At 43.7% G+C, this 15578-nt stretch overlaps 1 protein-coding gene across 3 annotated transcripts in view; it reads right to left on the reverse strand.

Annotated features, from left to right (window-relative positions):
* Nucleotides 1-15578, reverse strand: part of LOC126416728 (mannosylglucosyl-3-phosphoglycerate phosphatase) — a 220328-nt gene that overhangs the window by 9054 nt on the left and 195696 nt on the right. For all 3 annotated transcript variants that reach the window (XM_050084547.1, XM_050084548.1, XM_050084549.1), the window contains one exon: nt 8528-8756. In XM_050084547.1, the coding sequence (XP_049940504.1) occupies nt 8528-8756 (229 nt within the window). The remainder of the gene's footprint in view (nt 1-8527; nt 8757-15578) is intronic.

The following is a 15578-nucleotide window of genomic DNA, read 5'->3' on the forward strand; positions in this document are numbered from 1 at the left end:
CAGGGTAGGTCAATGGGTATTAATCATGAATCCATATACACCTAAGGGAAAGACGAAAAAGTTCTTGACAAAGTACCACGGACCATATCAGGTAGTGGAGATGAGTTTGCCTGTGAATGTTAAAGTGCAGCTGCCAACAAAAACATCCATTATCCACGTGAGTAGAGTAAAGCCTTTTCTACATCTACATCTACATTTATACTCTGCAAGCCACCCAACAGTGTGTGGCGGAGGGCACTTTACGTGCCACTGTCATTACCTCCCTTTCCTGTTCCAGTCGCGTATGGTTCGCGGGAAGAACGACTGTCTGAAAGCCTCCGTGCGCGCTCGAATCTCTCTAATTTTACATTCGTGATCTCCTCGGGAGGTATAAGTAGGGGGAAGCAATATATTCGATACCTCATCCAGAAACGCACCCTCTCGAAACCTGGCGAGCAAGCTACACCGCGATGCAGAGCGCCTCTCTTGCAGAGTCTGCCACTTGAGTTTATTAAACATCTCCGTAACGCTATCACGGTTACCAAGTAACCCTGTGACGAAACGCGCCGCTCTTCTTTGGATCTTCTCTATCTCCTCCGTCAGACCGATCTGCTATGGATCCCACACTGATGAGAAATACTCAAGTATAGGTCGAACGAGTGTTTTGTAAGCCACCTCCTTTGTTGATGGACTACATTTTCTAAGCACTCTCCCAATGAATCTCAACCTGGTACCCGCCTTACCAACAATTAATTTTATATGATCATTCCACTTCAAATCGTTCCGCACGCATACTCCCAGATATTTTACAGAAGTAACTGCTGCCAGTGTTTGTTCCGCTATCATATAAAGGAATGGTGGCTGGATTACCTAAATTACAAGGAAGTGGCTCGAATGCAGAGGCTAGGCAAAGCAAATGGAAGAAGAAGGTCTCAGGGGAAGGACAACAGTGGACGCATAACATTCCATATACGTTACGGTCATGGAGGGAGTAAATTATTGTATGTGTAATATTTTATGGCATGTTTACATTTTGTGTTTTAGTATCAAGGGATAATTTGTATTTTGTTTTTTTGTGTGTGGGTTTTTGTTTTCTCTCTCTTTTTCTCACGTTTTGGTGGGTCCAATAATAACTGCATTTTTCTTGTTTGTTGTTTTAGTTTTATGGGGGAGACAATTACTTTTTTTTTTTCCAGAGAATTCGATAGGGGCAGAGTGAACCGTCGGGAATTTTTGAGGATGTCGTACGATGTTGTAATATCTTGTAGTGGAAAACGGGTGGTACAGGCATGTTCCTTTTCTTCGCAGGGTCAGAACATATGTGGATGTGCTGGGTGATAGCCATGGGGATGCTGATCTATGGTCACAACAGTGGAGATGGACATCAACAGATAAAGATCCAGACCTTGGAGTCAAGGGTACTGTATTCACGGCAGCCAGATATATTAGTAACAAGTCATAAGTGGTCACCACGAACAACAATAGAGCTATGGAAGATCAGGAATGAAGTACGAAAATTACAAAAATCATTCTCAGAATTGTATACCGCAGGGAGGGGGGGGGGGGGTGAGGGGGAAGGAATCACATATTTAAAAAAGTACAAGGGGAGTATCAAGAATTACAGTTGCCTTATAGTAAACTCAGGGAGCAGTTGTCTCGTATAGTGGAGAGTGGGCCACAGGCGGTAACTAGGAACAAGAGGGGATGGATAAATGCAGGGGGAAAGATACTGAAAATAGTATTCGGTACAGCAGATGATGATGATGTCCGAGCATTGAATCAATCGGTAATGCAGGTGTAGCAAGCGGTCAGTGAGGTTAGAGGAACCATAGAGTGGCAACCAACATGCTGATAACACCAAGCTCATACGAACCTTAGTGGAGGAGTTGACTCGATATGCGGGAGAGACACGGGAAATTATAAACAGTGATTTAGAGATACTGCAGAAACAATTGAACATATTGGATGGTAAGTTGTCTATTGCCTGATTGCTCAGAACATTAGCAGACCGATTAAGTGATGCACGTACAGAGGTTACGATGTTACAGGAATCAGTTTATCATGCAGTAAACAGGCATCTTAGTCCAGTGTCAATCTCGCCAGATGATCTTTAAAGAGGATTACAATTAGCAAAGAGACAATTCCCACCAGATATAGAGTGTGTAGTGGAGGTATCACAGACCGCTATACCAATATTCTTCTGTGTATTGTTGATACAGGTGAGGACAGATGGGGACGAGTTTACATCAATGTCAATTTTCCAGTAGTCGGAATTGACTCACGTTATGAGTGTTACACTATTCATCCATACTAGTGAAATGAAAGGAGATCAGTAAATGGGTGCAGATTAGAACGCGAGACGTACTTTTTATTTTGGTAAACACAGAAGCTCACAGAGTACTACCATTGTCAGAGTTGGAGCATTGTACACAAGGACGAGTGATGATTTGCCCTAATTGACCAGTTTTTTCAGACAGTAGTACATGCGAAGTTGGATTGTTCCTGGGGATTATGAATGGCTCAGATTGTGAGACAGAGGTGTTATCGACACATTCCTACTTCTTGAAGGTAGGGAGGCATTGGTTATATTCGGTATTTACAACGATATGGGTGATGGTAACTTGTCGTACCAATCAGAGAGCAGATAAAATAAGGAGGTTGCAACTGCGGGAGAGTGGAATAATTACAAATGGTACGGTTTGTGAGATTTTGGGGGAGGATTTCCATCTTCCAGCATCACGTACAGGTGAAACAACTTTAATTTTGTCACAGGGAACGTTGTTTTATCCGGAAGGGGTGCTGGAGATATTACCAGTGCAGCATCTGACGTATTCGAACTCCACGCTAAACCCAGAGTTTTTTGAAACATTGCATTCCTTTATTAATGCACACGAAGGATCTAGCATGGTTATTAAAGTATTGCAACATGTTCGAACGTTACAACAGCATCGGAGCGACAGAATAATGACAGTGAGCATTTCAGCCACAGGGTGTACCTTTTTCTACTTTTCTTTAGTATAGCTTTGTGGAGAATGTGGAAACGTGCACCAGTGGAGGAGGTGCCAACACATCAGTTGCCTACAGCATGAGTAATCAGTGCATAGGTGTCGAGTTAATGTTCTGACATTCTCGATAGTTTTAGTCTGTAGAATGTAAGTTTTGTGAACAAGGTATGTCTATAGGCAGCCACAGGCCACATCTGTTTTACCTCAGTTTGGGATGAATCTTGTTGAAAGGAGGGAGGTGTGCTGTGCTAGTGTCAGTCCTAGTCGAGGGAAAGGGAAATTTTATCAAAATTCAATGAAGGCACAGTTGGGCAATGAAATCTGGAGCTGCTGGCAGAGTGTGGTAACAGTCGAAAGCCAGTGGGCCAGGCAAGGTAAAAATGGCACTCGCGGGCACGGAGCTGCAACAGTGGTATTGCATGCATGATTTGTTTTGAGTGGAGAAACAATGAGGCAGGAAACTGCAGTTGCATTAAGTTACTGCAATGTACGAGGCGGGGCACTAGGCCAGAGCCAAGAGTGGCGATTTGTAAGTGGCTGACATGTGAGAATTTATCCCTGCCGTAGTTTCTGTCTCTCTCTGACACTATGTCAGAAGTGAGGGAAAAACCAGTACATCTAGACGGGCAATTTTAGCTTGGGTCAGACTGTGACAGGCCACTCGAGATTCGGGATGGACCTGTGCTAGTCTTCGCTTATAGGGGACAGTCTGGCAGCAATGTTATAAGTATTATGCATAAACTTGTATTCTGTTTTCTATGTACTTGTTTGGGCTGTATTCTGCTGCCGGGGATACTACACCGGGATGGGACGAAACGGCAGCCTGAAAGAGGACAGTGACAGCGGTCTGCAGCGGGACCAGGAGGAGCCCGGTTCCACTTGAGTCTGCGGGCCATGTTCGTTTCCCAACATTTCCCACTTGGCGTACTGGGGTCCGGGAGGTGCAGCAGCGCTGCAACAGTGCCAGAGACAGCGGTGGGTGTTGCCATTCGGCAAGCACCACTAGCGGAAAGTTGCAGCACAGCGTCCAGGAGGGTGTGGGTTTGAGTCCAGCCCTGACCGGGGAGCAGCGGCGGCCCGAGGGCCATGGGTGACCAGTACACCCACCTTCATCCCATTGTCGGACAGAGCAGGCCAAATGGGGCGGTAGGCGGCGAGGTCCAGGGGGTTGGGTTGGGTTTTTTGGGGGAGGAGACCAAACTGCGACGTCATTGGTCTCATCGGATGGGTAAGGAAGTCGACCGTGCCCTTTTCAAAGGAACCATCCCAACATCTGCCTCAAGAGATTTACAGAAATCACGGAAAACCTATATCAGGATGGCCGGATGTGGGATTGAACCGTTGTCCTCCCGAATGCGAGTCCACTGCGCCACCCTGCTCGGTTGAGGTCCAGGGACTGAAGCAGTCTCTGGAATCGTGGAAAGCGGAGTGGTGCCAGTTGCAATGTCCCAGCGGGCGGCGACTGGGAGAGCTCGGCCAACTTCCATCGTCGGGCGACCTTGATGATGGCAGAAGCGGCGTCGGCATACCAGGAGTTTGCTGAGCCTGCTGGAATCGCGGGACAGCACGGGCGGCATGCAGACATATCGCTTCACCCATCGAGTACTTTAAATTAGCTGAATAAATAAAGGTTACCGAATACCACTGTATCACTCTGCACTGCCCCTCGACGCTCTTCAACTTGCTTGGCCTCCTGACAAAATATGGCGCGTGGGTCCTAGCTTTAAATCTGCCATCTGGAGTCCCGGGTTCAACCCCCTGACCATCTATATTTCACCCAAGGCTACACACCAGAGAAGTACCTCTAAAAAAACTCTTCTTGACTCTAATTGAGTAAAATCTGAACCTGATGCAACAACAATTAAAAAAACCAAACAAACAATTCAATTTGGTGTCTGTAACACCCAGAAAATACCTTTGAAGGGTTATTTTTGAATGTGCATAACACAGGAGACATTTCTTGTGTAAATAAATTTTCAGCTTACCTACTTCTATACTCTGCAAACTACTGTGAATTACATGGCAGAAATTAGTTCTAAAGTAGTACACATCAGTATGGGAAAACTTATTGCTTAAATCCCTCTGTATTGCAATTAGTCTGATATTGCTTCTTTGGTGATACATAGGAGGCTGTAGTATATTCATACATACACAGTTAATTCTAGCTCTTGAAACTTCATACAATGACTTTCATGGTATAGGTGATGTTTATCTTCAAGCTTTTTCCACTTCAGGTTTTTCAACGTTTCCATTATGCTCCCCCATGTGTCAGATTAGCCTCCAATCATTCTTTGCATACATTCAGTATCCCCTGGTAGTCCCATTTGGTAAGGGTTCCACACACTTGAACAATATCCTAGGATGGGTAATCACATGAGAGTTTTGAGATCAATCTCTTTTGTAGACCAACTACATTTTTCCTGTATCCCACCAATGAACCAAAGTCTGCCACCTGCTTCAACCATGACTGAGGCTACACGATAATTCAGTTTCCTATCCCCACAAATTCTTATGCAGAGGTATTTGTATGAATTGACTGATTCCAATTGTAACTCATTGTTATTGTAGGCATTTGTGGAGTTCACAATTTTACATTTCGGCAAGAATGTATTCAAATTTTTGACCAGGGATTAAAAATGTAAAAACATATTGGCAAAATTTAGAAAATGTTGATGGAGGAATGGGACAAATTGTATGTATTTAATAATCTGGCTATAATTTACAATTTCCTGCCTCATTTCACAATTACTCTTCACTATCCATATGATAAGAGCTTTGAAAGACACATGAAACCTTGCATTTTCCACATTGTATGAAGAACACTGAATTTGTCTTCAGTAAAACAAAATTTTACTGCAAAAACATTTTAGAATATTAAAAAGATAAAAAAAGCATTAAGGGTTTGCACCATACTGCAACATTGTCAAAAGTGAACATTACATTAACTGCCAAGTAACAATGAGCCTCAAAGTCATGAATTTAGAGTCTGCAATTTATACGTACTGCCACCAAACTTCTGTCTGGACAATAAGGGCATTCATAAAAATATAGCTCCTAATTTTAAATTGAAATGTTTCTTTTGTGAAGAAAATGCGAGCCTACTACAGAAAAAAGTGATACAACATTATATTGTTATGAAACTGAATACTTTTCATAACTGCAAAGCTTGATACCAATAAAAACTAGCCTAAAAACTATCACACATTTATCTTGTAAATGTCAACAAACATACTCCTGGTTCAAAATTGCAATGTTGGGAAAAATTCTTGTTTTGCATAACAAGATTTTATATACAAGAGGTGATCAAAAAGCTTCCATTTGAATGCCGTACAGTACAGAATTGTTGTGCCAATCAGGGAAAATCACGATGAGCATTGAGGCAAACATCCCACTGACACACTATGTTGAAGATAACCATTAGGTAAAACACGGTGTCCTACAGTGTGAAGAAATCTGTAATTGCCTGCTGCATATTCCTTATCTGACAGGAATTGTTGACCCTTCAAGACCTTTTTCAAGGGACTGAAGGCATGATAATAGCATGGGGAGAGATCAGGACAATAGGGCAAGTGCTCAAACATCTCCCAATTGAGTTAGCAAATTTTCAGCATTACGAGATTTGCAGTATTGGGATGTGTGTTATCATGAAGTAACAGCACCCTTGTCACAGTTTTCCCCAGACATTTTACCTTAATTGCACATTCTTTGTTCTCTGATGAATGTCAATGGGTGTTTGTCCTTTGGCAGCCATGAAAATAAGAACATGGATAACATTGGTCCTGTTTGGATGCATTTGATAACAAGATTGCCATAGTTCATGTTTCCATATTTACTGCAATCACATCAGAAAGACACGTATGCCACCGTAATCCCTTGCCTACATGTTAGTGCTTACATACCCACATTGGAGTTGTGCTATATTGCATATATATTGCAGCAACACCCTCAAATGGGAACTTTGTGATTACCCCTTAACACGGATCAGCCAGAACAGCCAGCCTCTGCGGCACAGCGGTTCTAGGCGCTTCAGTCCAGAACCGCATTGCTGCTATGGTCGCAGGTTCGAATCCTACCTCGGGCATGGATGTGTGTGATGTCCTTTAGTAAGGCTTAAGCAGTTCTAAGTCTAGGGGACTGATGACCTCAGATGTTAAGTCCCATAGTGCTTACAGCCAGAACATTATGATCACCCACCTAATAGCTGGCATGTCCACCTTTGGCATAGATAACAATGGTAACACGTCATGGCAGGTAGGTCGCTGGAGGGAGACAGCACCACATCTGCACACACAAGTCACCCAATTCCCGTAAATTACGATCAGGGGGGGAGGGTTGATTAGCTCTGATGCCACATTCAATCACATCCCAGCTGTGTTTGATCGGATTCAGATCTGGTGAGATGGCAGGCCAGTATGTCAATTGAAACTTGCCACATCTTTCTTGGACCACCCCATCACACTCTTGGCCTTGTGATATGGCACATTATCTTGTCAAAAAATACCACTGCAAATGCGAAACATGATCATCATGAAGGGGTACATGTGGTCTGTAACCAGTAAGCGAAACTCCTTGGCCACCACGGAGTCTTGCACAATCTCCACTGGAACCATGGGTGCCCACATGAATGTTCCCCAGATCATAACGGGGCTGCTGCCAGCATATCTTTATCCCACAGTAGAGGTGTCAAGGAGCTGGTTCCCTTGAAGATGATGGATTTGTGCTCTTCTACTGACATGATGAAGACGATATTGTGATTCATCAGACCATGCAATGCTCTGCCACTGTGCCAATGTATAGTGCCGGTGGCGAGGAGCCCATTTCAGTCATAGTTACTGATGTCATGTTGTTAACACGTGGGTCGTCAGCTGCACAGGCCCAGTGTTAGGACTGTTTGGTGCACTGTGTGTTCACACACACTTGTACTCTGCCCATCATTAAAGTGTGATGTTAGTTCTGCCACAGTTCACTGCCCGTCCTCTTTTACCAATCTGTCCAACCTGCGACACCAAACATCTGTAATGAGGAGTGGCCACACAAATCCACAATGTCTGGATGTGGTTTCACCTTGGTTTTGCCAAGTGTTGAAGACACTCACCACAGCATTCCACAAACACCCGATAAGTTGTGCAGTTTCCTAAATGTTCATGCCAAGCCTCTGGGCCATCACAATATGCCCTTTGTCAAACTCAGATAGATCATGTGCCTTCCACATTCTACACACAGACAGCTTGCTCACTGATATTACGTGCTCCATGCATGTGTCCCACTAGCAGTCCTTCCTCACCAGGTGACACTGCTATCACCTGGACAAGCTTATATTGATAGTAGGTTGGCTTTAATAACACTCAGGCTGATCAGTGATATGAACTTTGGGTACCAGACTGCAGAGAGAACCCACAACCACTGAAGCATTATTACTATAAAGAACACACTGTTTGATTTATGAATACTCATTCCAGTAATACTTACGTACAAAACAAATTAACATAACAAAAAATAATTTAGTACGAAAGCAGTAACTATGTCTGTTGAAAGTTACTGACCTGATCAGTAAGGATCACTATTCGACCCTCAACACGTGGCATCAATTGACAGGACTCATGCTCTAGATCATCGAGACTGGCACGCCGAGTTAGACGGTTACGTGGTTGAGGAGGTGGACTCGGGGAGTGTCGAGGCCCTTCACCAGAGCCTACATCTACAGTAGTTGAGCGGCGGAGTGGTGTAGGTCCATCCAGTTCACCACCATCCAACATTTTTACTAGGCTGTGTCTGAAAGCATATTGGATCCTATTAACGACTGTTATTTGATACAATTTTACATAACATTGCTAAACACAAGTTACCTCTTTAAGACATAATGGCATGATGAGCTGCAGCCCTTCACTAAAGCTAACATGTCATTCCTCTGAACTGCAGCAGATACACCTTGCTGAGTAAGTAATGGTCTACTTCATTGCTACATGTTGAATACTGCATAACAATCTTATGCTCTCCTCCATGATAACACATTAATATTTGTCTAATTGCAGGAACAGAATATACTAACTGAGAAATTTTTCAACAACATGACCATCTCAGTAGCAATGTCTTACTACTAACAAATAAGACAGAACTTGTCCTCGAGGCACTGTCACAACTGATGCAGATTGAAAACTGAGAATCTTTATATGTTGACTGCACAATTGGAGGGGGGGGGGGGGGGAGGGGGCAATCGTGAGACTAATACATTTAATTTATTGGAGGTAAAAAACAAATGAAAGGCACACAACCTGTTGATTTGTTTTTGGATAATAAAAATAAATCTTAATTGGTTAGTGATGAAAGTCACCTAATCTTTATTAATTATTTGCCTCTGTATAATACTGTGCAAATGAAATTCTAATAGCTGTTTTGATAATAGGCAATAAAGAATACGAATGCTGCAAAAGCTACTGATAAATTAAATTTACACAGCCTGGCATATCAGTACAAAATCTTTAGGTTTAGGTGCACACAACAAAGCAGTCATTAATGAGTCTGGAATCTGTATAGTAGGAACATATTTGTAGTGTACGCACAAATATTACCTATTTTTTTTCTTTTTTCCACGCATTTGGACAAATTTTGTTTTGGTTTCCAGTGCAATAATGCATACAATTTAAGATAGGTCGAGATATAATTGTGCTTTGATATGTGTACTTTGATTTCTTTCATAAATACAATACATATGTAACTGATGTCAAAAACTTAAAAACTAAATCTTAAACTCTGCGAACAGGCTCTGAATACCACTTGATGTCGACGGGCTACCATGCCATCCTCTACGATGTGGCATCACGGATACGGTACGTAGGGTCCTTTTTAACACAAATAACAGCAGATTGTTATAAGGCAGAGTCTGCCAGTGGTGAAAATGGTTTGTTGTCTTCCATCTGGTGTGGATGCATACATTTGAAGTTTACCACACCAACTAATAACTGGCCACACTATGTTCAGAATGATTTTACCTGGTGACATCTGATGCTGCAAACAAGGCACCAGCTATCAGAAAGCACTGGCACAGCCTCTTTGAGCCCACTAGTTTGCAGAGCCATTGCAGCCACAGAGACCAATATTTGTATGTCAACATGTCATTGCATAGATTGTGTAAAAAAATGAGCCATGTACCAGAATATAACTAATCTCATAATAAATATATTTAAAAACAAGGATGATGTGACTTACCATACGAAAGCGCTGGCAGGTCGATAGAAACACAAACAGACACATACATACACACAAAATTCAAGCTTTCGCAACAAACTGTTGCCTCATCAGGAAAGAGGGAAGGAGAGGGAAAGACGAAAGGATGTGGGTTTTAAGGGAGAGGGTAAGGAGTCATTCCAATCCCGGGAGCGGAAAGACTTACCTTAGGGGGAAAAAAGGACGGGTATACACTCGCACATACACACATATCCATCCACACATATACAGACACAAGCAGACACATTTAAAGACAAAGAGTTTGGGCAGAGATGTCAGTCGAGGCGGAAGTGCAGAGGCAAAGATGATGTTGAATGACAGGTGAGGTGTGAGTGGCGGCAACTTGAAATTAGCGGAGATTGAGGCCTGGTGGGTAACGGGAAGAGAGGATATATTGAAGAGCAAGTTCCCATCTCCGGAGTTCGGATAGGTTGGTGTTGGTGGGAAGTATCCAGATAACCCGGACGGTGTAACACTGTGCCAAGATGTGCTGGCCGTGCACCAAGGCATGTTTAGCCACAGGGTGATCCTCATTACCAACAAACACTGTCTGCCTGTGTCCATTCATACGAATGGACAGTTTGTTGCTGGTCATTCCCACATAGAATGCATCACAGTGTAGGCAAGTCAGTTGGTAAATCACGTGGGTGCTTTCACATGTGGCTCTGCCTTTGATCGTGTACACCTTCCGGGTTACAGGACTGGAGTAGGTGGTGGTAGGAGGGTGCATGGGACAGGTTTTACACCGGGGGCAGTTACAAGGATAGGAGCCAGAGGGTAGGGAAGGTGGTTTGGGGATTTCATAGGGATGAACTAACAGGTTACGAAGGTTAGGTGGACGGCGGAAAGACACTCTTGGTGGAGTGGGGAGGATTTCATGAAGGATGGATCTCATTTCAGGGCAGGATTTGAGGAAGTCGTATCCCTGCTGGAGAGCCACATTCAGAGTCTGGTCCAGTCCCGGAAAGTATCCTGTCACAAGTGGGGCACTTTTGTGGTTCTTCTGTGGGGGATTCTGGGTTTGAGGGGATGAGGAAGTGGCTCTGGTTATTTGCTTCTGTACCAGGTCGGAAGGGTAGTTGCGGGATGCGAAAGCTGTTGTCAGGTTGTTGGTGTGATGGTTCAGGGATTCCGGACTGGAGCAGACTCGTTTGCCACGAAGACCTAGGCTGTAGGGAAGGGAGCGTTTGATGTGGAATGGGTGGCAGCTGTCATAATGGAGGTACTGTTGCTTGTTGGTGGGTTTGATGTGGACGGACGTGTGAAGCTGGCCATTGGACAGGTGGAGGTCAACGTCAAGGAAAGTGGCATGGGATTTGGAGTAGGACCAGGTGAATCTGATGGAACCAAAGGAGTTGAGGTTGGAGAGGAAATTCTGGAGTTCTTCTTCACTGTGAGTCCAGATCATGAAGGTGTCATCAATAAATCTGTACCAAACTTTGGCTTGGCAGGCCTGGGTAAACAAGAAGGCTTCCTCTAAGCGACCCATGAATAGGTTGGCGTACGAGGGGGCCATCCTGGTACCCATGGCTGTTCCCTTTAATTGTTGGTATGTCTGGCCTTCAAAAGTGAAGAAGTTGTGGGTCAGGATGAAGCTGGCTAAGGTGATGAGGAAAGAGGTTTTAGGTAGGGTGGCAGGTGATCGGCATGAAAGGAAATGCTCCATCGCAGCGAGGCCCTGGACGTGCGGAATATTTGTGTATAAGGAAGTGGCATCAATGGTTACAAGGATGGTTTCCGGGTGTAACACATTGGGTAAGGATTCCAGGCGTTCGAGAAAGTAGTTGGTGTCTTTGATGAAGGATGGGAGACTGCATGTAATGGGTTGAAGGTGTTGATCTACGTAGGCAGAGATACGTTCTGTGGGGGCTTGGTAACCAGCTACAATGGGGCGGCCGGGATGATTGGGTTTGTGGATTTTAGGAAGAAGGTAGAAGGTAGGGGTGCAGGGTGTAGGTGGGGTCAGGAGGTTGATGGAGTCAGGTGAAAGGTTTTGCAGGGGGCCTAAGGTTCTGAGGATTCCTTGAAGCTCCGCCTGGACATCGGGAATGGGGTTACCTTGGCAAACTTTGTATGTGGTGTTGTCTGAAAGCTGACGCAGTCCCTCAGCCACACACTCCCGACGATCAAGTACCACGGTCGTGGAACCCTTGTCCGCCGGAAGAATGACGATGGATCGGTCAGCCTTCAGATCACGGATAGCCTGGGCTTCAGCAGTTGTGATGTTGGGAGTAGGATTAAGGTTTTTTAAGAGGGATTGAGATGCAAGGCTGGAAGTCAGAAATTCCTGGAAGGTTTGGAGAGGGTGATTTTGAGGAAGAGGAGGTGGGTCCCGCTGCGACGGAGGACGGAACTGTTCCAGGCAGGGTTCAATTTGGATGGTATCTTGGGGAGTTGGATCATTAGGAGTAGGATTAGGATCATTTTTCTTCATGGCAAAGTGATATTTCCAGCAGAGAGTACGAGTGTAGGACAGTAAATCTTTGACGAGAGCTGTTTGGTTGAATCTGGGAGTGGGGCTAAAGGTGAGGCCTTTGGATAGGACAGAGGTTTCGGATTGGGAGAGAGGTTTGGAGGAAAGGTTAACTACTGAATTAGGGTGTTGTGGTTCCAGATTGTGTTGATTGGAATTTTGAGGTTTTGGAGGGAGTGGAGCTGGAAGTGGGAGATTGAGTAGATGGGAGAGACTGGGTTTGTGTGCAATGAGAGGAGGTTGAGGTTTGCTGGAAAGGTTGTGAAGGGTGACTGAGTTGCCTTTCCGGAGGTGGGAAACTAGGAGATTGGATAGTTTTTTGAGGTGGAGGGTGGCATGCTGTTCTAATTTACGGTTGGCCTGTAGGAGGATGATCTCATAATAAGCTTTAGTAGGCATACAGCAAAACATTTTAACAGCTTCATTCCATCACTGTTGCTCAATGTTAGTTTTTAATTCTCATTGTCTGTCCATGTTTCCTCTTCTCAATTTAATGGCAAATAATACATGCTCTTATTCATCCTTAATGATGATGAATTTCTGATCAGATCAATGCATTGTTTGGTTTTGAAATGGTGCCATGGCAAAACTGACTGCAAACTTATTTTTTTGCCTCAGTTAGCCTCTTACATTTGATGACATTAGGCAGCATATTAAAAATTTGAATGTGATATCACTGAATCTTGCTACATGAAATTTGTCAACAAATCTGCCCAAAACTTTCAGACTATATATTCCATATGGGTCTAATCACTTGAGTTTATTTGCATGTATAGAGTTGTCTTCATTGTACTCTACACATGGGGATTTTGCTAAATCAAGACAAACTGCAGGAAACAATACATGAGAGGGTAAGGAGCAAAAAACATCATATGGAGTATGACTGGAAATGGACTGATGTTTATGCTACCAAGGGGATTATTAATTCATCGTGCCTGTACAGTACAATGCAGTTCCCAACATGTTGTGTGAGACCACCATTAGACAAGACATTTGAAGTGGCTCCCAAGGGCCTCCAGGCATTCATGAACATGACACACAGTGAATGACGCACACATTCAAATGTGCCACCCTGTAATTGAATGGCATCACAGGCAGTGTGAATGTGTTGTTCCAGTGTCTGCTTGCCCATTATAGGCTCCACATACGAGACTTTTTTCCGATTCCCCCCACAGGTATAAACCTAAAGAGTTGAAACTGCTCCGATAAGGATGCACCAGTGCTGATGGTTTACTACTGTATCATGGGGATACTCCACAGCCCACAGGTGAGCATTATGAAGGTTGAGAATAGTGGAGAGAACAAATCCATTGCCATGGAAGCGAATCCATAGGTAATAAGACCTCCACAAATTGTGAGTTATATGGATAGTGGCAGCTGTTGTAGGGAAAGTTCTATATAGTCACCTGGCTTGTAACGTGCTGGCAGGCCACTTGCCTGGTGCTGATACTCAAGTCTTCTTGTACAGGGTGCAACACCTGCTCCACCAAGGCTTGTGTATGTACCAGGCACACCCGCCTTAATGGTTACCCATTACTGTAAAGAAGCCCTTTCAGCAAAATCATCCTATATGCAGATAGCTCTGCAGATGACGAAGAAATTGAAGAAATGTATGATGAAATAAAAGAAATTTTTCAGATTGTGAAGGGAGACCAAAATTTAATAGTCATGGGTGACTGGAATTCGGCAGTAGGAAAAGGGAGAGAAGGAAACGTAGTAGGTGAATATGGATTGGGTGTAAGAAATGAAAGAGCAAGCCGCCTGGTAGAATTTTGCACAGAGCACAACTTAATCATAGCTAACACTTGGTTCAAGAATCATGAAAGAAGGTTGTATACATGGAAGAAGCCTGGAGATACTGACAGGTTTCAGATAGATTATATAATGGTAAGACAAGATTTAGGAACCAGGTTTTAAATTGTATGACATTTCCAGGGGAAGATGTGGATTCTGACCACAATCTATTGGTTATGACCTGTAGATTAAAACTGAAGAAACTGCAAAAAGGTGGGAATTTAAGGAGATGGGACCTGGATAAACTGACTAAACCAGAAGTTGTACAGAGTTTCAGGGAGAGCATAAGGGAACAATTGACAGGAATGGGGGAAAGAAATACAGTGGAAGAAGAATGGGTAGCTTTGAGGGATAAAGGAGTGAAGGCAGCAGAGGATCAAGTAGGTAAAAAGACGAGGGCTAGTAGAAATCCTTCGGTGACAGAAGAAATACTGAATTTAATTGATGAAAGGAGAAAATATAAAAATGCAGTAAATGAAGCAGGCAAAAAGGAATACAAATGTCTCAAAAATGAGATCGACAGGAAGTGCAAAATGGCTAAGCAGGCATAGCTAGAGGACAAATGTAAGGACGTAGAGGCTTATCTCACTAGGGGTAAGATAGATACAGCCTACAGGAAAATTAAAGAGACCTTCAGAGAACAGAGAACCACTTGTATGAATATCAAAAGCTCAGATGGAAACCCAGTTCTAAGCAAAGAAGGGAAAGCAGGAAGGTGGAAGGAGTATATAGAGGGTCTATACAAGGGCGATGTACTTGAGGACAATATTATGGAAATGGAAGAGGATGTAGATGAAGATGAAATGGGAGATATAATACTGCGTGAAGAGTTTGACAGAGCACTGAAAGACCTAAGTCGAAACAAGGCCCCGGGAGTAGACAACATTCCATAAGAACTACTGACAGCCTTGGGAGAGCCAGTCCTGACGAAACTCTACCATCTGGTGAGCAAGATGTATGAAACAGGCGAAATACCCTCAGACTTCAAGAAGAATATAATAATCTCAATCCCAAAGAAAGCAGGTGTTGACAGATGTGAAAATTACCGCACTATCAGTTTAATAAGTCACGGCTGCAAAATACTAATGCGAATTCTTTACAGA

The sequence above is a fragment of the Schistocerca serialis genome, chromosome 8, assembly GCF_023864345.2.
Source record: "Schistocerca serialis cubense isolate TAMUIC-IGC-003099 chromosome 8, iqSchSeri2.2, whole genome shotgun sequence".
Classification (NCBI taxonomy): domain Eukaryota; kingdom Metazoa; phylum Arthropoda; class Insecta; order Orthoptera; family Acrididae; genus Schistocerca; species Schistocerca serialis.